Source organism: Odocoileus virginianus, chromosome 11 (genome assembly GCF_023699985.2).
Source record: "Odocoileus virginianus isolate 20LAN1187 ecotype Illinois chromosome 11, Ovbor_1.2, whole genome shotgun sequence".
Taxonomy (NCBI): Eukaryota; Metazoa; Chordata; class Mammalia; order Artiodactyla; family Cervidae; genus Odocoileus; species Odocoileus virginianus.
The window spans coordinates 8,373,732-8,398,829 of NC_069684.1; the positions used below are offsets into that span (position 1 = coordinate 8,373,732).

Consider the following 25,098-nt stretch of genomic DNA (forward strand, 5'->3'; position numbering starts at 1 on the left):
GCGCGGCCGAGAGGGGCGGCGGGAGGAGGAGGAGGGGAGAGAGGCGGGGCCGGGGCGGGTTGTTGTGAGGCGACTGCGCTACTGCCGGACCGGGGCGGTTATGGCGGCTCCATATTAACACCCTCCTCCTCCTCCGCCGGCGCCGCCGTCTCCTCCTCCTCCTCCTCTCCTCTCCCGCCCGCGCTCGGAAGCCATCTCCCCCTTCTCCCCCTTCCCCCTGACGCCTACCTCTTCCCCCCTCACCTTTCCCCCTCCCCTCTTCTACCATGCCCGGCATGATGGAGAAAGGGCCCGAGTTACTGGGGAAGAACCGATCGGCCAACGGCAGCGCCAAGAGCCCAGCGGGCGGCGGCGGCGGCGGCGCCTCGTCCACGAACGGCGGGCTGCACTTCTCGGAGCCCGAGAGCGGCTGCAGCAGCGACGACGAGCACGGTGGTAGCCTCGAACTCCTCCCCGCCGGCCCGCCGGCCCCCCCCCCCCCCCGCCCCGTGCCTCTCTCCTCCCCTCCCCCAGCCCCCTCCCCTCGCCGCGCTCCCGCCCGCCCTCCCCCTCGGAGCCCGGGCGCTGCGGTAGCCTCGAACTCCCGGTGCAGTGCAGCAGCACCCCCCGCCGCACCCCGCGACCCTCTCCCTCCGCCCTCCACCAATCCTCCGCCCTCGCCCGCACCCCCCCCGCCCCGCCGCACCTCCAGCTCCCCGCCCCCATCCGCTGCCATCTCCCGGAGTGCCCGGAGTTAATATCTTCCCATCCACCCGCCGCTTCTTTTCCTCCCTTTCTGCAATTTTCATATTTTATTAAGTATCTCTTCCTTTCTCTTTTTTTTTTCTTTTTTTCCCCTCCCCGTCTTTCTCTCTTTTTCTTTTTTTTCCCCCCTTCTTGACATTGCTTTGCAGATGTTGGGATGAGAGTCGGAGCTGAATATCAAGCTCGGATCCCCGAATTTGATCCAGGTAAATCTGTTTGCTTAAGCAAAATCCTGTCTTCTTCCTCCCGCCCCCCACCCCCACCCCCCCCCCCCCCCCCCCCCCCCCATCTCCTTTTCTGGGACTGGTTTAGGGTGGAAAGGGGTAGAGGGCGGACGGGCGGGGTTGGGGTCCGGGTGTGCGGTTGGCAGGAGACGTGGGGCTGGGATGGGCAGGCATCTGGCAGGAGGCTGTCATGTCACGCTTGGCAGGGCTGTGACACAGGGCGTGTGGGCAGATGCGTGCCTTGCAAGGTTAACATGGTTCCCCTGGAGGCCACTTGCCCGCTGGTGGCATTCACCTTTCCACCCGCCTTGATCCCGGAGTGAGCGGAGGGAGACGGCCCTCGGCGGAATCGAGGGGTCGGGGGCCGGGGGTGGAGCGGCTGCGGGCCCCAGAGCTGGAGGAGAGGGTGTGCGGGCTGTGTGTGGTAGAACCGTGCAGATGTCAGTGGCTTCCCGACCCAGCCCCCGGGAGCCCAGGGCCGCGCTCCGCCCTGGCGGCGATCCCCGGCGGCTGTCACCGGCCGAAGCCGAGGGCGAGCCCTGCCTGACCCGCGCTCACACACACGGGATTTTCTTTATTTTATTTTCTTTTTTTCTCTCTTTTTTGGCTAGGTGGTGTAGCTTTGGTGGCGACCGCTTTGCGGAGTAGGAGCCGCGGAGCGAAAGGGATTGGGGGAAGGGGGTGGGGAGAAGCCAGAGGCACACCTCGCTCCAGAGCCAGCCCCGGGGAAGTGAGACCGCAGGACAAGTGACCGCAGCTGCCAAGGAGACATTTTCTCCCCAAGCAGCCAGGTTCCAGCGTCCTCTGCCAGCCCGGCTTGCGGGCTCCCTGGCTACTTTTCTCCAAACAGGCTCCCTGGCGGTCACGGGATCTCAGCCTGGACGGGGATTGGGCGAGAGTTCCGCATATGGAGGCGCCCTTGTTGGAGCCTCTCGGAGTGGAGCGTGTCTCCTCCTCCCCACCCCATCCCAGACCCTCTTCCGTTCAGGCTTTGGGCAGACTTGGAAGGGTTTTGTTACCCCCCTCAACCCACCACCTCTTGCACTTGGTCAGTTCCTTGCCCATTGCCCACTTATTGTAATGTCGTGTCTGTGTCGAACTCTTGAATTCTGTATTAGATATTAATGGGGCTTACTTGTATTTTCTTAGGGAAGATTGCATGTTTCTTTGCTTGTGGTTTATCCATGGGTATTTTCATTCTTCTGCCCATTGCTGCGATGCAAAGTGATATTTACCAACCGTTTAAGGATGTTTAGGGTTTAGGCAGCTCTTCTAGTCCTAAAGGAAAAGGTAAAATAATGAGAGGGTAAAATAGAAGGATTGTCAGTGCAGGCTATTTTTCACTAGGTAAAAACAATGATACAGGAGTGCTTACTAGGTCAGAGTTGCCTTCTAAATGACATGACTCTTAATAAATTTTATTCAAAAGCTATCAGTGTGTGTGCTGGAGGGCTTCAAATAATTTTAAATGTTGTGAAACAAATTTTATTAATGTAGCTAGTAGGTGAATAGCGCTTCCACATGACTGCTGCCTCAGATTTTAGCTTAACATTTGGAAGCTTACTCTGGCTTAAGACAGACTGAATTAATCACTCAGGTCTTGACCCTCCATAAACCTCAGTTTCCCTAGCTATAAAATGGAAATAAAAATAGGGAATTCTTGCTAAGGTTATATGAGTGGGCAAATGGCAGTACTCTTTGGAGGTTAAATTTAAATTACCATTATTAAATTATCATTCCTCTTAATGGTGAGGAATGATTCTGCATATCTTTATATCTTTCTGATTTGGGGCTTTCCTTGGCTTACCGCTTTTTTTAGGAATTGATAAACTTATTTCCCAGTTAGAACTCAGCAGCATAATAAACATGGCTTATTGTCCCATTATTGTGTCCCAAATAGACACAAGTTGATGAGGGGTCTTTGATGAGGGGTCTTGTGTTAAAGAGCTGGACTTCATGCTGAAACAGATGTGTGCATGCCATGACCTGTTCCCTGTAGCAATTTTGGGAACAGATTTCAAGCAAAGGATTACTAGAGCCAATTTTAAAGTTAGAAAAATAGCTCATTTAAAGTGCAGAGTACTTTTTATGTGGTTTCACATGGCCACTATTTCTATTACCCAATTTCCTTGATCATCATATTTTTGCATATTTTGCCTAAGTAGAATATTTGAGGGAAAAATCACAAATATTGCAATTTTTAAAGTTACATTTTCACTAAGTTTACTCAGACTCACTGATCCTTTTTATTAGAATAAGGACAGATGTCATATTCTTTAAATTCATCTGCAGACATGCCTCAGAGATGTGAGTTTGATTCTAGACTACTGCAATAAAGCAAATGTCACAATAAAGCAAGTTATATGAATTTTTTGTTTTCCCAGTGCATATAGAAGTGTACAATGGCATTAGGTCCAGAAATGCAATGTACATACCTTAAGAAATGCATTATTGCTAAAATATTCTAGCCATCATCTGAGCTTCCAGGGAGTTATAGTTTTTTTGCAGTAGTAGCATCCAGGATCACAGATCATCATAACTGTAATAATAATGAAAAAGTTTGAAATATTGCAAGAATTCCCAAAATGTGGCACAGACAAGAAATGAGCAAATACTATTGGAAAATAGTGCTGATAAACTTGATTGACACAGGCTTGCTGTAAACCTTCAATTTGTTAAAAAAAAAAAAAAAAAACCTTCACAATAGCTGTGAAGCACAATAAAATGAGGTATGTTTTTATTCATTTTATCCTCAATAGTCTGCAGAATATTGAACCCAAGGGCACAACTAAAACCAGTTATCTAAACTTAGATGGGCTTTTCTGTAGTTATAGGCAAATTTTGTCAAGCAAATGTAGACTATCATTATTAGACATTTTTTACAAGGCAATTTTGAGTCTCTGTGCTGTTCGACATGGCACACTGCTCTATCTTATTCTAAGTGTTTGTGCTGTTGTGTGAAGTTTTTACTCCATATCAATTCAATACCATTGGGTCATAACGTCACATATTTCTTTGGAAGAGAAGAAAAATGGAAAGGTATTTATTAATTAATGATAGAAGTTGAGAAATGGTCAGCTCCTCTCCTTTTCTCTTTTACATACTATTGTCTTTAGTCTTATAAACCACTCAGTCTGTCTTCATGATTGCTCACCCATAGCCATCCAAGTCATTTGAAAGAAAATTTTCTTAGATACCAAGATTAGTATGATCAGAATAGAGGAAAATTAAAAGAGGATTTTTTTCATGGAGGATATTTTTACTGGAGGAGATGATTGTGGTGATGATAGAAATTAAGCACAGAAAGAATAACTAAAATGAGTGTTTTAGAAAACATGAGTGAACTGAGACTTAAATTGAAATTCCTGGTGTTAGAGGTTAGAAACAGTTTATGTTAGTTAACAGACCATTGCTAACTGCCTTTATAAAAATTTACTAAGCAGATTTTTTATTCTTTTTGTGTGTGTGTGTGACTCCTTTCCTTTTGATTATTTGCTAGGCCGTCCCAACTTTTCTTTAGTGCCTTCTGACTATACTTACGTCATGAGGAGCAGTTTTGTGTGGTGATTGAGAGTCTTACCTCTTATCATATGCCTTTTAGCCACTATGGCATTGTGACCTTGGATGAACTGAATGTGTCCAGGCCTTAGCTTTCTTATTTGTGAAAGGAAGATAATAATAACTATATTATACGGTTAAGTAAAAATTAGTGTGTATCACCAAGTTGATGGACATGGATTTGAGTGGGATTTGGTGATGGACAGGTAAGCCTGGCGTGCTGCAGTCCATGGGGTCACAAAGAGCCGGACCCAACTGAGCTGAACTGAGTGTATATAAGGCAGTGGCCTTCAAAATATTTTGTTGCATACTCAAAAGAAATTTGAAAAATAGATTCACATATTTTTAAGTTGACATCTGTTATTTGTCATTGAGTTTATTAGTTGAAAGATATAATTTCCAGTGTTAACACTGGAAATAGAGTTGTTATAAACTTATTTTAAACACATCCAATTAAATGTAAATACTCTAGTAATGTGGTAGGATCTATTTTATAAAATGTATAAATTTTTGTAATTTCCATGCATTTTCCTCACAATTTTATAAAACATTTTTGTTCTTAAAAGTGTTTTATTGATCACCTGTCCAGTTTCTGTACTATCATGTACTCTTGTGAACATAAGGTTCTAAATGTTTAATTCTTCTGTCTGGAGTTATTACAATCATGCATGATTAAGTAAGATTGTAATAATCATGGTAACTTGAGTAAAGGAGAGTTTTACTGATATTTTGTTGGGCAACATGGTGGTTTTTAAATTTTAGGCAATGTACTCTTGTAAGATTTGGGTTGTGTGAGAGACCTGCCTTTTTTTCCTTTTTCTCTTTTGAGTGAGGGAAGGACATTTGTGAAGAAGAAGGTCAGAAGTAGCTTAAGTGTATAGCTTAGACTGAAGGTGACTTCTCAGGCAGGTTGTCTTGGAAAAGAAAACCGGGAAGTTGATGCTCTGAAAATTGGTTCTCAGAAGACTTATTCTTGATTGTGTACCCCTTGGAAAGTTGTTGTTTACCTTAGTTTGAAATTGATGAATTAAGTATATATAGTTCAGAGCCTAGTTTATAAACAGAGTTAAAAAAATTTGGAGTGTCTTATTGATCTCAGTATTTAAGTTCTTTATATAGAATATTTGTTCCATGATTTCCATCAAAATCCTTAGTTTGACTGTCTTAAAGGAAATCTGAAAAGAGATAGATTTATATTTTTGTACTTTCTTTGAAACTTGCTATTGGTATAGAAATCCTAATCGAAATGTCTTTTGTTGTTAGTTTTCCCCAAATTGGTCTCATACATGTACTTTACCTACTGTAGTTAAGGGGCTCTGAAAGACTTCAGGAGGATTGAACTTCTTTGGTTATTCAGTCACTCAGTCGTGGCAACCCCATGGACTGCAGCGCTCCATACTTCCCTGTCCAACACCAGCTCCTGGAGCTTACTCAGACTCATGTGCATAGAGTCGGTGATGCCATCCAACCGTCTCATCCTCTGTCGTCCCCCTTCTCTTCCTGCCTTCAGTCTTTCCCAGCCTCAGGGTCTTTTTCAGTGAGTCAGTTATTCGAATCAGGTGGCCAAAGTATTGGAATTTCAGCTTCAGCATCAGTCCTTACAATGAATATTCAGGACTGATTTCCTTTAGGATGGACTGGTTGGATCTCCTTGGAGTCCAAGGGACTCTCCAGTCTTATCCCAACACCACAGTTCAAGAACATCAATTCTTCTGTGCTCAGCTTTCTTTATAATCCAACTCTCACATCCATCCATGACTACTGGAAAAACTATAACTTTGACTAGATGGACCTTTGTTGGCCCTTGAGGTATAATCATAAACATTTTTACAGGTAAAAGCAAAGTAAGCATTTGGTTTATGTCCTTTAAATATTTGGGTTTACTTCAACTTTTATGATGGAAAGGGTAAGGCTTTACTGAATGCAAGTCATCCTGAGAGGTAAATTGTTTTTAATCATGCAAGTTACTTTCTGTTACTCTTTATAGGAAGAGGAATCAGGCTGAGTTGTCAGTAAAACAAAATAAGTCATTTTAGCTATTTAGTCTTATTTTCAAAGGGTTGGTAACAGAGGTCATCAGCTGTTTGAGTTAGAGCCCCATGAGATTTTATTCATTTATATTTTTGATTGATAAGAAGAAGCCTTTCCAGTGTAGACTAAGAATGGAACTTAAAGAACTATCTTCAGTAAGTATATAGTAGTAATGACAATAAGTCTTAGGTAGTGCTTATCATATGCCAAGTCCTTTACACATATGAATTCACTTCATTTTTAAACTACTTTGTGAAGAAGGTGCTCTCATTATCCCTATTTTTAAAGATAGGTTAAACTGAGGCACAGACAGTTAAATAAATTTGTTCAAGGTGTCAAAGCTAGGAAGTGGCAGAGCTGAGATTCACACCTGGAGATTGTCTCTATAGTGATTACTCTGTTAACCATTGTGCTAAAATATCTCTGGTTTCCTATAGACGTCAGTTATCTTTTGGTCCTACCTGGTCACATATATGATTGCAAATGGTGGCATCCAGTTCAAGAGCTAGGGCAAAAACATTATGAAATACCTAAGTAACCGTTCTCTGCCAGAGACGCGATTGTTACACACACGCACACACACTCTACCACCAGATGTGATTGCTACACACACATGCACACACCATACACCTGCATTAGAAGAGATGTTAGTCCCCACAGTTTGGATGCCAGTTTCTGTCAAAGGATCTGGCTCTTAATTACAGTGATAAGAATTTATGAGGAAACTTAACTGTTCTTCATGAGCAAGAGTACAAAAAATAGTTTATATCAGTTTAAGAAGAGATATTTAATGAAAATATTTTAATTCAAGCTTTTTGTAATACAAGGATCAGATGCAAGGAAATATGTCTAAATATTAAGCATGTATGCTGGTTAGACTCAAGACTTAATGGAAACCTTTGTTGCATTCCATATTCTATTAAGTGGTATTTAAATTAGCATCACAATCTATTGTGAAAAAGAGTCTCATATTAAAGGACTGAAGTTTAGGATACTCACTAGAAATAGCAGTAAGCGTTAGCTGCTCAGTTGTGTCCAACTCTTTGCAACCCCATGGACTGTAGTCTGCCAGGCTCCTCTGTCCATGGGATTCTCTAGGCAAGAATACTGAAATGGGTTGTCATTCCCTTCTCCAGGGGATCTTCCCAACCCAGGGATCAAACCCAGGTCTCCTGCATTGCAGGCAGATTCTTTACCCACGGAGCCACCAAGGAAGCCCAGCAATAGCAATGCTGCTGCTGCTGCTAAATTGCTTCAGTCATGTTCGACTCTGTGCGACCCCATAGACGGCAGCCCGCCAGGCTCCGCTGTCCCTGGGATTCTCCAGGCAAGAACACTGGAGTGCGTTGCCATTTCCTTCTCCAATGCATGAAAGTGAAAAGTGAAAGTGAAGTCACTCAGTCGTGTCCGACTCTTTGCGACCCCAGAGACTGCAGCCCACCAGGCTCCTCCGTCCATGGTATTTTCCAGACGAGTACACTCGTCTGGAATGTGTTGCCATTGCCTTCACCAAGAAATAGCAATAAGATTTTATTAAATAAAGACTTCTAACCAACTTAGATAAGTTGTCTATTTCTGAGTGGTTTAACTTCTACTTTTGTGTTTTTGTTTTATGTGGTTAAATTAAATATATATCTTAATATTGGAGTTTTTAAAAGATAGCTTAAAATTTAATTTCATTGTATATAAATTTTAGATAATATCCTTCAAACTTGATTTTCTTAAATTCTCAATTCCTGTTTTCATCCTTTCGTTAAAGATACTTAGGACAAAATGCAGTAGATTTTCTTTTAGGTTTATATTTAATTATTATTTTTTTAATACTTTTTACAGTATTCTTTTTTCTCCATCCCTAATTTTTTAGTAAACATACATAACAATTTTTAGCTTCAGTAAAGAACTACTGAATAATATTAAATTATTGCTTGATAGATGAAGTCTCTAGTTGGGAGTGTAGTAATAGTTATATTTACCCTTGGAAATGAATGGTTTTTATTCTGAATTTATTATTTATAACTTCATAAATGATTACAGTTTAACTTCAGATTTCTATTAATGTTTTCTATGAGTAATTTTGAAATTCTAGCCATTAATTACTGGTGGCTATCAACAGCTCATATGCTTTAATTAACTTGAATGCATCAAAGAATTAGGAAGAAGCCAGAAAAAGACCACCAAGTATTTAAAGACAGAACCTACTGGCATGGACTTGGCTCCGGGATAACTCTGTCAGGCCTTTTGTTCATTCTGTCTCATCTTAATTTATGTGCAGTTTCAATAGTGTTTGATTTTCCTGACTCTTTAGATTGTAACAAATAAATTATAAACAGCAGTAGTGTGCTTCTGGGTTAGGTAGAGGTAGTCTCTCAGATTACATTAAGAAGAAATAGCATTATTAACTTTACATGTTTTGACTTTGTTTTTCCCTTACACAGAGTACAAATGTTTGTAGATATAAGAAGTAATTAAATTAACTCTAAAAAGGAGTAACTGGCAGACTCCTAGCAAGGGAGTAAGATTAAATAAAAAGCAGATACAAGTGTTTAGAAATTATAATGATCTCGGTTCATTTAGATATGGGGCAAAACAATTATCACCTGAGGTATGGGCTTTTAAGTCAAGAGTTTTTAATAACTCCTAAGTAAGATACGGGCTTCTCTGGAATTTTTAATAATTCCTAAGTAGGAATTATTATTTAGACTTCTGCAAATGTAGGAGATGGGGATTTGATCCCTGGTTCAGAAAGATCTCCTGAAGAAGGAAATGGCAACCCACTCCGATATTCTCGCCTGGAGAATCCCATGGACAGAGGAGCCTGGTGGGCTACAGTCCATGCGGTCACGAAAGAGTTGGACTTGACGTAGCAACTAAACAACAAGTAACGTATAGAAGATTAAATCAGATTTATTACCTGTTGAGAAATAGGGCTATAAAATATATGTTATAATAGAGTATTTTTTTTAATTTAAAGAGGGTAAGCTTCAGTGTTTCTGAAATTTTGTTCATATCCACAAATGATATATTTACTATACTTAGTGTAAATCTGTTTTTATTCTTTGTTTTTCTGTACTTTGTTTCTTGTCATCTTTTGCAGGTACTGTACTAAAATAGAAATAAAGCTTATTTTGCTTATACTTATTTTGAATGTGAATAAAGTTCATCATATTCAAAATAATTTTTTCCCCCAGGTGCTACAAAGTACACAGATAAAGACAATGGAGGAATGCTTGTGTGGTCTCCATATCATAGTATCCCAGATGCCAAATGTAAGTTTTTTGAAACAATGTCTATGTAAGTAGGGAATCAATCAACCAATTCAGAATGCAACTTATATTTGTTTTTGGATCTTTTAGATCTCATAAGAAATAGTTTGTCTTTGTTTTATTTTGTTTTTTGGATGGAGCTTGCTATGTTAGAATGTTTTTCCTTTTGAAAGATAGTGGGTTGATCATTCCAATTTGTGTCAGGCCCAGGAAGACTGAAAAAACCTAGGATCTGATGGCATTGCTGCTTAAATCCTGAAGCAGGGGAGGGAGTTACAATGTAGACATCTGCACAGGCTATTCCTCAGTATATGAAGCTGTAAAGAAATGCCTTCAAACTTCCAAGAGCCCACTATCATTACCATTTTAAAGAGGAAAGGGGAAAGAACTGACTTCAGCAGCCATCAATCAGGTCATCTTTGTGCTCTCCATTTCTGGACGGAGACCTTCTGGATCACTGACCATGCACTTCTTGAATCATGGTGTGGCTTTAGACTTCAATGTGATGTAGCGGACCTGATCCTTTGCGGCACATCAGATATAGGAAACGTGCAGGTAACAAAACTAAGATCCCCACCCCTCCACTCAATTATCATTTGATTTATTAAAACAAAAACCACTGAACAGCTATTTTAGCAGCTGTAAAATAAATTTGTCTTTTTAAAATATTTACCAAATCTCAAAAGATGTCCCATGCTGGTTTATTTAGTCCCATGAAAATTAACAATGTCCTATAAATCATGTGCACAGTATGTCATACTTATTAATGCAGTAAGAGAACTAAAAATTGAAAACTGTTATTTTGCATACCTGATAATTCTTCCTGTTTACAAGCTTCAGAATACCAGCAAAAAGTCTAGCTGGTAATCTAGGAATTAATGCCCTTGAGGTATTTGTAACTGAAAACACTAAATTGTATATTTTGTGTACTGAGGAACCTGAAAGAGATTGTCAGATTTTTTCAGTTTAGTCTTTCTTATAGGCAGATGCTTTCATTCATAAACTGAGCATCAGAGTGTCATTGTCTTTTGCCTTTTTAGCACTATTTTATATAATGGTGTATTTCTTAGCAAAGTGGAAAACAAAATTCAGAAAGCCAACATGTCCTGGCGGTGGTGCGTCCACCTCTGTTATCCCAGTGAAGGTCTAGGGCAGTGGTTTTCATCCCTGGCTGTGCTTTGGACTTGCTTAGGGGAACTTTAAAAAAAATTTCTATTGATGTCTGGCCTCCACCTCAAACTAATTAAATCAGAAAGTTTAGGGGGTGGAGCCAGGACTTGCTATTTTAGAGCTCCTCTGCTGATCCTAAATGCATAGCCAAGGTTGAGAACCACAGGTTGATTGGTTTTATTTAACCTTCTATTTATAGGATTGCAGTACATTTTTGTTAATCAGCATGTATGTAGACCTGTCATATGTTGAAATACTATGAGTTCTAAATAGAAAATAGCATTTGGATTTTCTCCAAAGCTTGCAATCTTAGGGAGATGCAGTAACACCCATAAAAATTAGTTGTTAATCTAACAGCATTATTGTTACAATAGCATATTTATATATTAAACTGTACAGTACTATTAACATCAGCAAACTCTTAGAAAGTACTTAAAATGGGCCAGATGCTGCTTCAAGCACTTAACATATATTAGCTCATTTAATCCTAGGAGGAATAGTACTGAAAACAGTACTATTTTTATCACTATTTATAGTGAAGAAACTAAGGTACAAAAAGGTCAAGTTAATTGTTTAAAGTCCAAAAACAAGTGATAGCGCTGGGAATCAAGTCTTGGTAGACTAGCTATCTGTTCTCAGTTCAGAATTCTTAACCGCTGCTTCTCAAAAATGTGCTTAAAGAATTTATTTATTTATATTGTATAGGATTAAGAAAGACTGCATAAAAATGAGTCCTAAATGTGAAATGCAGATTTCTCGGCAATAAGGCCTTGAAATTGCCTGTATATATATGTCATCATAGAAGCTGTGCTTATTTAAACAACTATTTGCTTGATTATAATAATTGAGAATGAAAGAAAATGGAATATATAGGTACCATTTGTATAGCTAGCAGGAGGAGCTGAAGAAAATTTTAGGCATACTGAAGCATGTTTAAATTGTTACTATACTGGCAAAACTATAGATAAACCATCCTTTATACAGTAATCAAATATGGGAAGGTAAAAGCTTTGGGAAAACTCTAAACATGAGATGAGGTCTTAAATAGCTAAGTCTCGTTAAATAAATATTGCAATAGAAGCTACCTAATATTTTACACTATAATTAGGCTCTGTTGGCTGACCACAGATTGGTCTTTTTATAATACAAAAATAATTAGTCATGTCAGTGAATTTAATAAGTATATGCTGTATGGTCATGGAGATAAGGCATACTAAGTAAAATTTTAAACCAAGTGAGCTTCTGATCTGTACGTAGAAGTGAAAGTCTTTTTTATAATGTCTTATGGAAAATGACTTTGGCTTTTTTTATCCCTAGAGTATAATTATTTTTAAATTTCGCTTTGTTAAAAAGCAAAGTCAACCTGATGAAGTAAATGAGAATAATTAATTATATAACACTGTTTCGTTACAGTGGATGAATATATTGCAATTGCAAAGGAGAAACATGGCTACAATGTGGAACAGGTATGTAGAGAAACATTTTAATATTAAGGTTTGCCTCAGTAATTATCAAATCCAGGAACATCTCATGATAGTTTCTGTCTTAAGAAAGTGCTTAAGTTCGACCAACTTTATGAAAGTGAAAGTGTTAGTTGCTCAGTCGTGTCAGACTCTTTGCGACCTCATGGACTGTAGCCCATCAGGCTTCTCTGTCTGTGGGATTCTCCAGGCAGGAGTGGGTTGCTGTTTCCTTCTGCCGGGGATCTTCCCAACGCAGGGATCGAACGCGTGTCTTCCAGATTGCAGGCAGTTTCTTTACTCTTTGAGCTACCCGGGAGGTTGTAGCAAAGTCCGACCTTTCGTTGTTAAAGAATCTCAAGGGCTTGAGCGTGTCTCTCAACACCTCTGTGGGTTTGGGGTTTTCCGAGTTTTTAAAGATCTGAAAGCCTTAAGGATCACTCTAGCAAATACTCACCAAAAGGGAAAGTGTTTTAAGCAGAGGTAATCCTCTGACTTTTCAACCTAAAAGACCTAGAAACTAAACTTTTTATTTAAAGAAATATTTAAGATTTTTAAATTTTGAAGGAAATAATTGACAAAGGACTTTAAAAAACAATTAGATAACTTTAAAAGATGTATGTGGTACGAGACTTCCCCAGGCGGTGCAGTGCACCTGCCAGTGCAAGGAGACAGAGGTTCGATCCCTGGGTCGGGAAGATCCCCTCGAGGAGGAAATGGCAACCCACTCCAGTATTCCTGCCTGGAGAACTCCACGGACGGAGGAGCCTGACAGGCTATAGTCTGAGGCATCACAAACAGGACTGAGCAACTAAGCATGCACACACGCATATATGACATACGGTCCATTATCCCTAGTAAAATGGGAATGTAGAACATGGACAGTGAAAGTAAAATAGACATTCTTAAATTTCATTTCAACTAAGTATAAAATCAACCTCTGTCAGAATTAACAGTAAAATAAGTGAACTCTCTGTTACCTGGATTATTAAGAGCTAATTTTATAGTTAGTAACATGGTTAAATTATAGAAAATCATTTTGGTGAGATTGAGATGTTAATCTTTATAGTTAACTTTTCTGTGGGTTTTGAAAACTTTGATTATGTATGTTGTTTTTAAGCCTTGACTTTTTTTACTATTTGATAAGGTCAATTCTTTGAAATGTGACTCTATATATGTTCATTTTCATGTTCATTTTCAAGGAGTATTACCAAAGTACTAGAGTATTACCAAAGTGAAAAATTAATGCTGTTTAAAAAGTTGCTGTCTCTCCTCTTGAAAAATAAATCTTTATCCCCTAAATGATACTCAGGCAGTCAGTCAGTCAGTTCAGTCGCTCAGTCATGTCTGACTTTTTGCGACCCCATGAACCACAGCACACCAGGCCTCCCTGTCCATTACCAGCTCCCAGAGTCCACCCAAACCCATGTCCATCTAGTTGGTGATGCTGTCCAACTATCTCATCCTCTGTCGTCCCCTTCTCCTCCTACCCTCAATCTTTCCCAGCATCAGGGTCTTTTCCAGTGAGTCAGCTGGCCAAAGTATCAGTACCTTACAGTAAAGATAAAGGTGTAAAAAAAAAAAAAAAAAAAGATAAAGGTGTACCTCTTAAAATAGAGGGGAAAGTTGTTGAATTGTCAGAAATTATCCATTTCAGGTTTTCCTATGATTTGGTAATAAATTCATTGAAATTATTAATATGCCTTAAAGTAATTCTTTGTGTCCATTATGATAATAAAGAACTTTAGAAATATATGTGGTGAAATAGTGTTAAAGTTGCTTACTTCTTAGAAGTGTTTAGCCCAGAATACTTCTAACAGGCTAAACAAATATTTCTCTACTAAGTCTTGTCTGAGCACTTCTAGTTTTATGTTATAATTGATAGTTTCATTCAAGTATTGACTTACAGGTTATTTTTCCTTTTAGCATATTTTTCCCTACACTTGACAAATGAATAAATGTGAGTGAAAGTCTTGATATGAGCCTACAGACCTGCTTTAGTAATTATAGCCACTCTCCTCAGCTCACTTTTTCCTAGATTCTACAGCAGATGTGGTATGTAAGAACATTTACTATTCTGAGGCCCTGATTTGAAAGCAAGAAAAGAACTCTGTTACCTGGGTACCCTGATTAAAAGCCCCAAACTGAATGTATCTTCAGTTGAAGTCATAGGCTTAAGACTTTAACCTGATTTGTGTTGAACTCTCTCAAGTGTGATGGAACATAAGTCCATTAAAACCAAAGGGGAATGATTTCTCTTCAAAGGCACTTGGCATGTTGTTCTGGCATAAACATAACATTGAGAAGTCCCTTGCTGATCTCCCTAATTTCACTCCCTTTCCGGATGAGTGGACAGTGGAAGATAAAGTCCTATTTGAACAAGCCTTTAGTTTTCATGGGAAGAGCTTTCACAGGATTCAGCAAATGGTATGGTAATTTTGCTTTTACTGTGGTTCATACCTGAGTGATACCTAATTCTGTTGTTAAACACTTCCTAATTATTAAATACAAAAAAGTTTTCCAATCTAATTGTTAAAAATATTTTGAAATAGAAATATTTGCCTATAGTCTTATTTCTACAACTATTCTTAATACGTGATCATTATGTTCCATTTCATTGTAATAAATTACAATTATGATAAGTATATATTTAATAGACTTACTAAATAAGTTTATCATTTCAGGAAAACTCATAATTTCAGTTTTATTAAATGTTTCATTTTTAACATGAGGATTTTATTTTCAAATTTATATTCCTTTGGATATGAAAACTGTTGATAGAAATTCTGTATCATTTCAATGTTTTTCAGGAACCATTCCTTTTTTGTTGTTGTTGTTGAAAGAAAAACTGCTCTTTATTTCTAGTTCTCAAATTTTTTGTGTTTCTAGTCAAAATTGTATAACTCTGAGAAGTTGCTGCATTAAACTCTTTTAAGTTGAATTTTGGAAATTAGAAATGTTTGCAGATATATCTAAGTGTCTTCCATAATCAAAAAACATTTTTAATTGGAAGAGTATGTCCAAGTTTGTCAATATGACAAAGTAGTGCATGATCATTTGTCCTTTTAATATCCAAGTCTGTTTGTATTATTTATCATCTTAAAGCCTGGATTTAAAACAAAATGATATTGAATCACTTTTCTTTAAAACATCATGCTAAGCAACAGAAGCCAAACATAAAAGGCCACATATTGTGTGATTCCACTTATATGAAATATCCAGAAGAGGCAAATCTGTAGAGACAGAAAGTAGATTAGTCATTGCCAGGGTCTGGGTTAAAGGGAGAGTAGGGAGTGACTGTTAATAAGTTTAAGGTTTCTTAAAAAAAATAAAGTTTAAGGTTTCTTTTTGAGGTTACAAAAATGTCTGAAATTAAATAGTGATAGTTGTGCAACTTAGTGGGTAAGCTAAAAACCTCTGAATTGTACACTTTAAATTAGTGAACTTTATGATATATGAATTATAAATCAGTTTATAAAAATCCAGTTTACAGGGGGGGTGGAAAGAGCAGAGTAACTCTCTAAGAAAACACATGTGGACTATTAACCATTTTGCTGTGGACTTCTGGGGCAGTTCTCATCATATTAGTTTGTGACATCCTTTTCTCCTTTCTCTGCTCAGAATAAATAGGAATATTTATTTACAAATATCAGTGACATAGGTATGGTGGGATTCTATGACTGTAGCTGCACTTTTTAACTCTATAATTCATAAAGGTACCTGGGAAAATTTTGTTCGTCTATGCTTTTGTTTGCTAAGTATCAAAGAATAATATCAGAAATATTATTCTGTTAATCAGAGTTTATGAAAAAACTTGCTGATATTAACATGATTTTTTTTTTCAAGCTTCCAGATAAGACAATTGCTAGCCTTGTGAAATATTACTATTCCTGGAAAAAAACTCGATCTAGGACAAGCTTAATGGATCGCCAGGCTCGTAAACTAGCCAATAGACATAATCAGGGTGACAGGTAGGTTGGATGCCTTTATATAGTTACAGGTATTGCTTATATTTCCTAAGGTAGAATAGTGATCACAGTTGTAAATGCTTCTTATCCTTATATTCCTATTTCTGCTCTGACAGGAAGAACTGAGTGATCAGAAATTTTCATAGTAAGAACTTTCTTCAACTCTTTAACTGTTAATCATAGTCAGCAAACCTTTCTACTGAGTTATATTTGAATTGTTTTTAACTAATCACAAATGTTTCCCTATTGATATATTCAGTACATATATTTAGACTATATTAAAAAAATATATTTGGGACTTCCCTGGTGGTCCAGTGGTTAAGTCTTCGTCCTTCCACTGCAGGGAGCATGGTTTGATCCATGGTTGGGGAACTAAGATCCCATATGCCAAGCTGTACACTGAAAAAGTAAGGGGAAAAAAAAAGAAATATATTCTCTGGAAGGTGGTCTTTCCACAGTTATCTGAATAACTGAAGTCCACATTATTGTAGCTGTGTCTTTCTGGTAGTATAAAAGATCGTTTGCTTTCTGGTTTTTGTCTGTCTTTATCCTCCAATTGGAGAACTGAAATAATAAATATTACATCAAATTAACATGTATGTTCTTTCTCCCAAATGATATTTCTTTCTAAATATCTTTCCTATTAAGTCTCTGTTTTTTAGCTGTAAATGTTTGCTTAAATGATTCTATATACCTAAAAGGATAAATGTTTCTAAACACTAGAGGAATCTAAATTATGAAAGCTTGTCTTCCTAAGGATAACTCCTGGGGAATATTTAGTAAAATTACTAGATAGGTATATTGTAGTTTGATAAGAACACTGGAATAGAATAAAAAGAAGTGAGTTAAATGTATTAATCTTTGTTTCTTTTCAGTGATGATGACGTGGAAGAAACACACCCAGTGGATGGAAACGATAGTGATTATGATCCCAAAAAAGAAGCCAAGAAAGAGGTAATGATGATCATTAGAGTGCTTGTAATTGTTCTACAAATTCACTCCAAAAAAATGAGCAGTACTTCATATTAAGAAAAGCATTTTTATATAATGGATTAGAAGGTAGTAAATTTCAGTGTTAATTGAAGTTTTTTGGAAAAGCAAAAACATCAAGAACTCCAGTTAGCCAGTAGTTTAAGTAATTTGGGGATTAACTCATCCATTCAGAGGTATAAAAGCCCTCCTATGATGCCTGTTCTTTTTTTTTTTTTTTTTGGCCACTCTACCCAACTTGCAGGATCTCAGTTCCCTGACCAGGGATTGAACCTGGTCCACAGCGGTGAGAACTGGGAACCACTGAGCCCCCAGGAAACGACCCACAGCACCTGTTCTTTAATCCATAGAAAAGAAGTAAAATCACTCTTAGATGAGACAATATTAAGTGTAGAATATTTTTTTGGAGAACATTTAGTTTATTCCATTTTATAACAAATTAGAAATTAGTACCAGGTATACTGACAGCAGTGAAAATTGAAAGCTGCCTCAAAGGAAGAGATGGAAGAATTTCCAACTAGAAGTGCAGTCATACTACTCAGTTTAATGGTAGTGGTGATGGCTTAGAATCTTGAACAGTTTTAAATTGATATACATGCTCATTTATTAAGGCAAGGAATTACATAATTGTAAAAAATACATAGACCACATGTCAGTGGGTAAAGGCTTGTGATGTATAGGCAGCTTGTGAAAATAACATTGAAAATTGGAGACAGAAATGTGACTTCATCCAATTTAATGACTCACATTCCTCCTCTTAAGGAACTCAATGCCATGGCCCATTCTGGTACCTGTTGTCTTTCGTCAGTGAAATTTGAAAAATTCTACTTAGCTTGATACTTTACTGATTTTCTTACTACTGCTAAATGTTCTCAGATTCCCTGATTGCTTGGTTTTTTCCCAAGCCTCTTTGTCTCCCTGAACCTTAGGCCAAATGGCCATTTCCCTAAGTTGCTCTCTTCTTAGTGTCTGTGACTCCCTATTTCTCACTCTTCTGCTGCTCCTTCTCTAACCCTGTAAACCCACAGTGCTGGATAAATTGCTATTCTTGGTCTGGGGTTACAAGAGAAGATTACACAATCATGTACATTGTTGCTACTTGCAAAAAATAGTTTTCAATCTCAGTGTAACCCTTAGCATCTCTCAATTTTTAACCTGTAATTTTCTGTTTTTTCCATTGGTAAAATTAAAATAATAGGTTTGTTCTGACAATCAACTAGGTAATATATATAAAAGCATTTATTATAGTACCCAGTACATAATAAATCTTGAATAAAATTTATTGTGTAAGCAAGTATTTGAACATTCATCCTTGTCTACATATCACCTACCGCCTCTCCTCTCCCCTGAAAAACTCAGCAGATAACTTCACTTTCTGTTTCAAGGAGAAAATATCAAGCAGGAATGCCCTTAAATTCCAGCCCCTCCCCTAACTTCTGTGCTACCACACTACCCTTTTTAATCTGAGTATGTTTACACTTAGGACATTATATTAAAATTATTGTTTTTTGCCCGTTAAGCTGTGAACTCTTTCAGGTCAGGGCTTCTGTAACCCTGGAACATCTGATACCCCCTAGCACTTGACACAGTACTCATTTCCCACTTCCTTGCTGGTGCTTGATAGGATCAGACTTTTAAAATGTCACAAATGCAGTAATATGAAATTACAGAATGAACAGTCTGTGCTGCATGCCTCTCTTTCACAGTAAGAATGGTCCCTCCCCTTGTTCTGTATAATTTCATTGCTAGTTTGATCCTACCTGTCCCTGTATATTGCCTCTAGGACCTTTTCCATCAGTTTCTCTGTCATACTTTCAGCCTTTTCACTGCAGCACAGAAGTATGCTCCAGTCTTTCATTTACAAGAGTCACTATCTACCTTAGCATTCCTTCACTCTTTGAGTTTGCTTCATTCCGCTTGCTGCCCCTTACTTCTTTCAGACTGCTGACAGGTCAGCAGTGACCTCCTTCCTAACTGCCACATCCAGCGATGGGTTACTTTGCATTCTCCTTGTGCTTCCTGTATTATTTCAAGTTACTGACCCCTCCCCTGTTCTGACAATCTGGGTTTGACTTTCAAAACACCGTTCTCTGATTCCCATCTACCTTTTTAACTAGTGTTTGTTAGTCACTCAGTTGTGCCCAACTCTGCGGCCCCAAGGACTATAGCCCGCCAGGCTCCTCTGTTCATGGACTTTTCTAGGCAAGAATACTGGAGAGTTTCCTCCTCTGGGGGATCTTCTCGACCTAGAGATCAAACCTGTGTCTTTTGCACTGGCAGGCAGATTCTTTGCCGCCAAGCCGGCGTGGAAGCCACTTTTAACCATTGTATCTGAGTTTTAGTGACTTCTTTTTCTCTTTCTCAATTACTCTGTTCATTGTGTGATTACTGTTTCTAATTCTCTCTCTAATAACGGTGAATTTTATTCTTTTCTCTTTGGTCTTCTAGGTGACTGCCTTATTTTTAGGTTCTCATCTCTTTTCTGAATTACTGACATTTTCTATCTTGTCTTAATTTACCTTATCTCCAGACTTTGCACCACACCTTCCGAGTCCATTCTCTACACTGCTGTCAAGACAACCTTTTACAGTTCCTCTGGCTTTGTCCATAGGATAAAACACAATCTTTCTAGTTAGACATTCTCCACCCTACCCTGTTATTTCACATTACTAAGAGAATTTCAGATAAGCGTTTTAGTGCCCTGGCTTTTGCTCTTTGTTGGTCTGTTTCTTCTAGCATTCCCTTTCTTCCTGAATATGTCTGGCAAATTCCTCATAACTCTGCAATATGTAGCTTGTCTATGAACTCCCCTTGCCTTATGTTGATCTGATTGCTTCCTTGTTTTTCTTTAAATCCATTGCAGTCTTCATTGAGCTGAGTGGTACTTGTGTACATCTGATCTCCCCTCACCTGCCTGCCTGTCCCTGAGTTGTAAGCTCTTACGGAGCGAGAAATGACTCTTAACTGCAGGGCCCGGTACATAGTAGGCATTCAGTCAAATATATTTTAACAGAGAAGAATATACACTATAAACTCTGAATTGCTGTACAAATATGAGAAATTAGGGATTTGTGTTTAGTTACCTAGGATACGTGTATATGTGGAACACTGTTTTGTTCAATCATGCAAGATGATACTTACACATTTGGTCTTTTGTTTGCCGGTGATCTCATGCCGTTAGCAAAAGACAGTGAGGGGAGTAAAATTTAAAAAGTGTTAAAAAACACGCAATGGAATATTACTCAGCCATTAAAAAGAATACATTTGAATCAGTTCTAATGAGATGGATAAAACTGAAGCCCATTATACAGAGTGAAGTAAGCCAGAAAGACAAACACCAGTACAGTATACTAACGCATATATATGGAATTTAGAAAGATGGTAATGATAACCCTATATGCAAGACAGAAAAAGAGGCACAGATGTATAGAACAGACTTTTGGACTCTATGGGAGAAGGCGAGGGTAGGATGATCTGAGAGAACAGCATCGAAACATGTATATTATCAAGTGTGAAACAGATCGCCAGTCCAGGTTGGATGCGTGAGACAAGTGCTCGGGGCTGGTGCACTGGGATGACCCAGAGGGATGGGATGGGGAGGGAGGTGGGAGGGGGGTTCAGGATGGGAAACACATGTAAATCCATGGCTGATTCATGTCAATGTATGGCAAAAACCACTACAATATTATAAAGTAATTAGCCTCCAACTAATAAAAATAAATGAAAAAAAAAGTGTTAAAAACGTGGTACAGGGTTGTGGTCCAGGGCTGGCACTGTGTGTCAGCAGGTTTTTTCAGTTCTCTGCTCTTTCCCAGATGATAGGGGCACCAGACAGGGAATGATGCTGCAACATTGTCTTTAACATAGAGCTGCTTCTGCAAGTTAATGACGCGTTATATGGAAAGGGTTTTATTTTTAACTTTTAAAAATTATGAAACTATATATACCATAGACTGTGTACAATTTGAAGAATAGTAGTAAACACCAGTGTGTCCATCACTGAGCTTAAGAAGAAACAGAAGTCCTTTGTTTTCTTTATTGCACCCCACTCCTTTCTTTCCAGTGGGAACCTGGAAGGAAATCGTATGCCTCCATTGTATGCATGTGCCACCACTTACCTACGCTAATTAATGGGCATTGTTTCCAGCTTCTTATTATTATGAACAATACTGATAAGAGCATATCCTGGATACACACATTCAGAAGGGCAGCTCTGCAATAGCAGTTCTCAGCAAGGTTTAGTATTACCTGCATAAGGGACATGTAAAAATTATGGAGGTGTTTCTGGTTGACGGACACTCTTAGCATATTGGGAAAGGGATGCCTTCATCCCACTTCAGCTCTCCTGAAGTGCATGGGGCAGATTGTTCCACCAAAATACCAACCATGACTTAGTGAGTAGTAATACCCTACAGTGGTTTGGAGTGGCATTACGATATTTAGACTGTAACCATGTTTAACTTTTCCTGGGTGTGTGCGAGCTAAATCGCTTCTGTCGTGTCCAACTCTTTGTGCCCTGTGGGCTATAGCCCACTAGACTCCTCTGTTCATGGGATTCTCCAGGCAAGAATACTGGAGTGGGTTCCATCCCCTTCAGGGGATCTTCCTGAGCCTGGGATCATACCCACGTCTCTTATGTCTCCTACATTGGCAGGCAGGTTCTTTAGCACTAGCACCACTCTATTTTAGACTATAACTGTGTTTAACTTTCCTAGATAATGGCAAATCATTTTCTACACTGGATTTACTTCTATTGGCTATGAGAGTACTCATTACTCAACTTCCTTGCCAATACTTCAGGACTTCCCAGGTGGCTCAGAGGTAAAGAATCTGTGTGCCAATGCAGGAGACATAGGTTCAGTCCCTGGATCAAGAAGATTCCCTGGAGAAGGAAATGGCAACCCACTCCAGTATTCTTTGCTGGAGAATTTCAAGGACAAAGGAACCTGGCGGGCTACACTCCACGGGGTCACAAAAGAGTCAGACATGACCGAGCACGCAACATTCACTGCCAATACATTATGTGATAAGACTTAGAAGATAGTAGAAATCTGATCATCTGACATGGTATCTCATTGTGTTCTCAGTTCATCAGATTACTAATGAGGCTGAGTATTTTTCCATCTGTTTATTATATATTATTGTGTCTTTTTTAAAAAGTGCTTATTTGTGTTTGTTTTTTATCTGTTGGTTTGGTTTTGTCCTTTTCTTAAAGAGAATGTATGAATTTTTTTCTTACTGAATTCCTTGTATATTCTAGATACTAATTTTTTGGGTAAGTGTGTTGCAGAGATCTTTTAGCAGTTCTTGGTTTATCTTTTTTTACTCTTTACATGCTTTGATGAACAGCTGTTTCATCAAAAGTACATAAATACTCAAATTTCAATATTCTGTCTTTTTTCCTGTAAATTTTAAAATTTTGCTTTTTACACTTATGTCCTTTATCTGTCAGTAATTAGGTTTGGTTTACGTTGTCAGATAGAGACCCTTTTTTTTTTTTTTAATGAAAAAAGTGAAAATGAGTTCATCTCTTTCAGCTGGTCTGCCATATCAGCTTTATCATGGATGACGTTTCCATATAAGTATGGCTCTCTAGGGGCTTCCCTGGCGGCTCAGACGGTAAAGAATTCACCTGCCGTGCAGGAGACCCGCGTTCAATCCCTGGGTGGGGAAGATCCCGTGGAGAAGGGAACGGCAACCCACTCCAGTGTTCTTGCCTGGAAAATCCCATGGACAGAGGAGCCTGGCAGGCTACTGTCTGTGGGGTTGCAGAGACTCAAACATGAGTGAGTGACTAACATGCACTTTCACTGGCTTTTTAGTCTGCTTCTCCTGTCAGTTGCACAATAATTAGTATAACTATAATAAACCTTGATAGCTGCTGGGAGAATTCCCCTTACTTAGTAGTGCTTCTTAAGGCTTCCTTGGCTATTTTTGGACCTTTATCTCAAACTTAAAGTAGGAAAGCTCTACTTGATATTCCATTGAATCTATATATAAACTTGAGAGAAATGAAATCTTTGTTACCTGTTTGTAGATTAGTTTGCATTTCCTATATAGAGGTTTATATTATCTGAAAATAATAGCAGTTTTATTTCTTTTCAGTCCTTGTAATACTTCTTATTTCTGCCCGTACTGAACTGGTTAGAGTCACCAGTGTAATGTTGAAGAGAAGTTATACTAGCAAATACTTTTGTCTTATTCCTGACTTTAGAGAGAATAATTTTAAGTTTCAGCATCAGGTAGGATGTTACTGAAGGTTTCGGACTTGCTCACCTGACTGTCAGCTAGCATTCCTCTCTAGCCTGGTGGTCCCCTAGTAATCTGGCTTCTTATCATGGCTGGTTTCCTCCACAGTAACCATCCCCAAAGCACAGAGAGGTACCTAGCCATTTCTGGCCAAGCCTTGCAATTACTCAGTGTCACACGTGCTGCATTCTGTTGGTTATAAGTGAGCTACTGAACTTGGTCCAGAATCAAGGAGAATAGGATAGAGAGTCTCTCTTCTCAGTGGTTGGAATGTTGAGGCATTTGAGGATATGTTTTAAAAACCTCCAAATGTAGAATGTTGAATTTTCATGAATGTTGGATGTGTGCTTGAGAGTAATATATACTTTAATTATTGATTATAGTTTTTTTTTTTAATGTGTCTTAATTTAAGCTTGTCAGTTAGTATGATTGAAATCAACATTCTGTTACTGCTTGCCTGCTTGCTAGTATTGGTTTTGTTGGTGTTTATGTGCTTATCTGATGGATTATTGAAAAATAACTGTATTTTGAAGCTATTATTTATTAGATGTGTAGAAACTGTTTTGTTGAATTTGAAACTTTTATCTATATATGATGATCCTTTCACCTCTTTTGATGTCTTCTGCTTTTGAAGATTATTTGTCTGGTATAGCTCTATCTGCCTCCTGAGAAATCTGTATGCAGATCAAGAAGAAACAGTTAGAATCAAACATGGAACAATGGACTGGTTCCAAATTGGTAAAGGAGTATGTCAAGGCTGTATATTGTCACCCTGCTTATTTAACTTATATGCAGAGTACATCATGCAAAATGCTGAGCTGGATGAAGCACAAGCTGGAATCAAAATTGGCGGGAGAAATATCAATAACCTTGGATATGCAGATGACACCACCCTTACGGCAGAAGGCGACAAAGAACTAAAGAGCCTCTTGATGAAAGTGAAAGAGAGCGAAAAACTGGCTTAAAACTCAACATTCGAAAAATGAAGATCTTGGCATCCGGTCCCATCACTTAATGGCAAATAGATGAGAAAACAATGGAAACAGTGACAGACTTTATTTTCTTGGGTTCCAGAATCATTGGTGATAGTGACTGCAGCCGTGAAATTAAAAGACACTTGCTCCTTGGAAGAAAAACTATGACCAACCTAGGTGGTGGTTTAGTCACTAGTTATGACCAACCTAGACAGCATATTAAAAAGCAGAGACATTACTTTGCCAACAAAGGTCCATATAGTCAAAGCTATGGTTTTTCCAGTAGTCATGTATGAAAGTGAGAGTTGGACCATAAAGAAAGCTGAGCACCAAAGAATTGATGCTTTTGAACTGTGGTGTTGGAGAAGACTCTTGAGAGTCCCTTGGACTGCAAGATCAAAGTAGTCAATCCTAAAGGAAATCAGTCCTTGAATATCCATTCGAAGGACAAATGCTGAAGCTAAAGC

The 25,098-nt window shown here is 38.7% G+C and overlaps 1 protein-coding gene across 6 annotated transcripts in view; it reads left to right on the forward strand.

Annotated features, from left to right (window-relative positions):
* The first annotated feature begins 34 nt into the window (after window positions 1-34).
* RCOR3 (REST corepressor 3) overlaps window positions 35-25,098 on the forward strand; it is a 52,118-nt gene continuing 27,054 nt past the window's right edge. The window contains exons 1-7 of one of the 6 annotated variants that reach the window (XM_070473898.1): window positions 36-435; window positions 894-950; window positions 9,746-9,823; window positions 12,404-12,456; window positions 14,716-14,877; window positions 16,297-16,421; window positions 17,294-17,372. In XM_070473898.1, the coding sequence (XP_070329999.1) occupies window positions 267-435; window positions 894-950; window positions 9,746-9,823; window positions 12,404-12,456; window positions 14,716-14,877; window positions 16,297-16,421; window positions 17,294-17,372 (723 nt within the window). In that variant the 5' untranslated portion in view covers window positions 36-266. Of the gene's footprint in view, window positions 436-893; window positions 951-9,741; window positions 9,824-10,024; window positions 10,376-12,403; window positions 12,457-14,715; window positions 14,878-16,296; window positions 16,422-17,293; window positions 17,373-25,098 lie in introns of those variants that run through there. The other 5 variants (XM_070473899.1, XM_070473895.1, XM_070473896.1 and 2 more) reach the window with 5 other exon arrangements.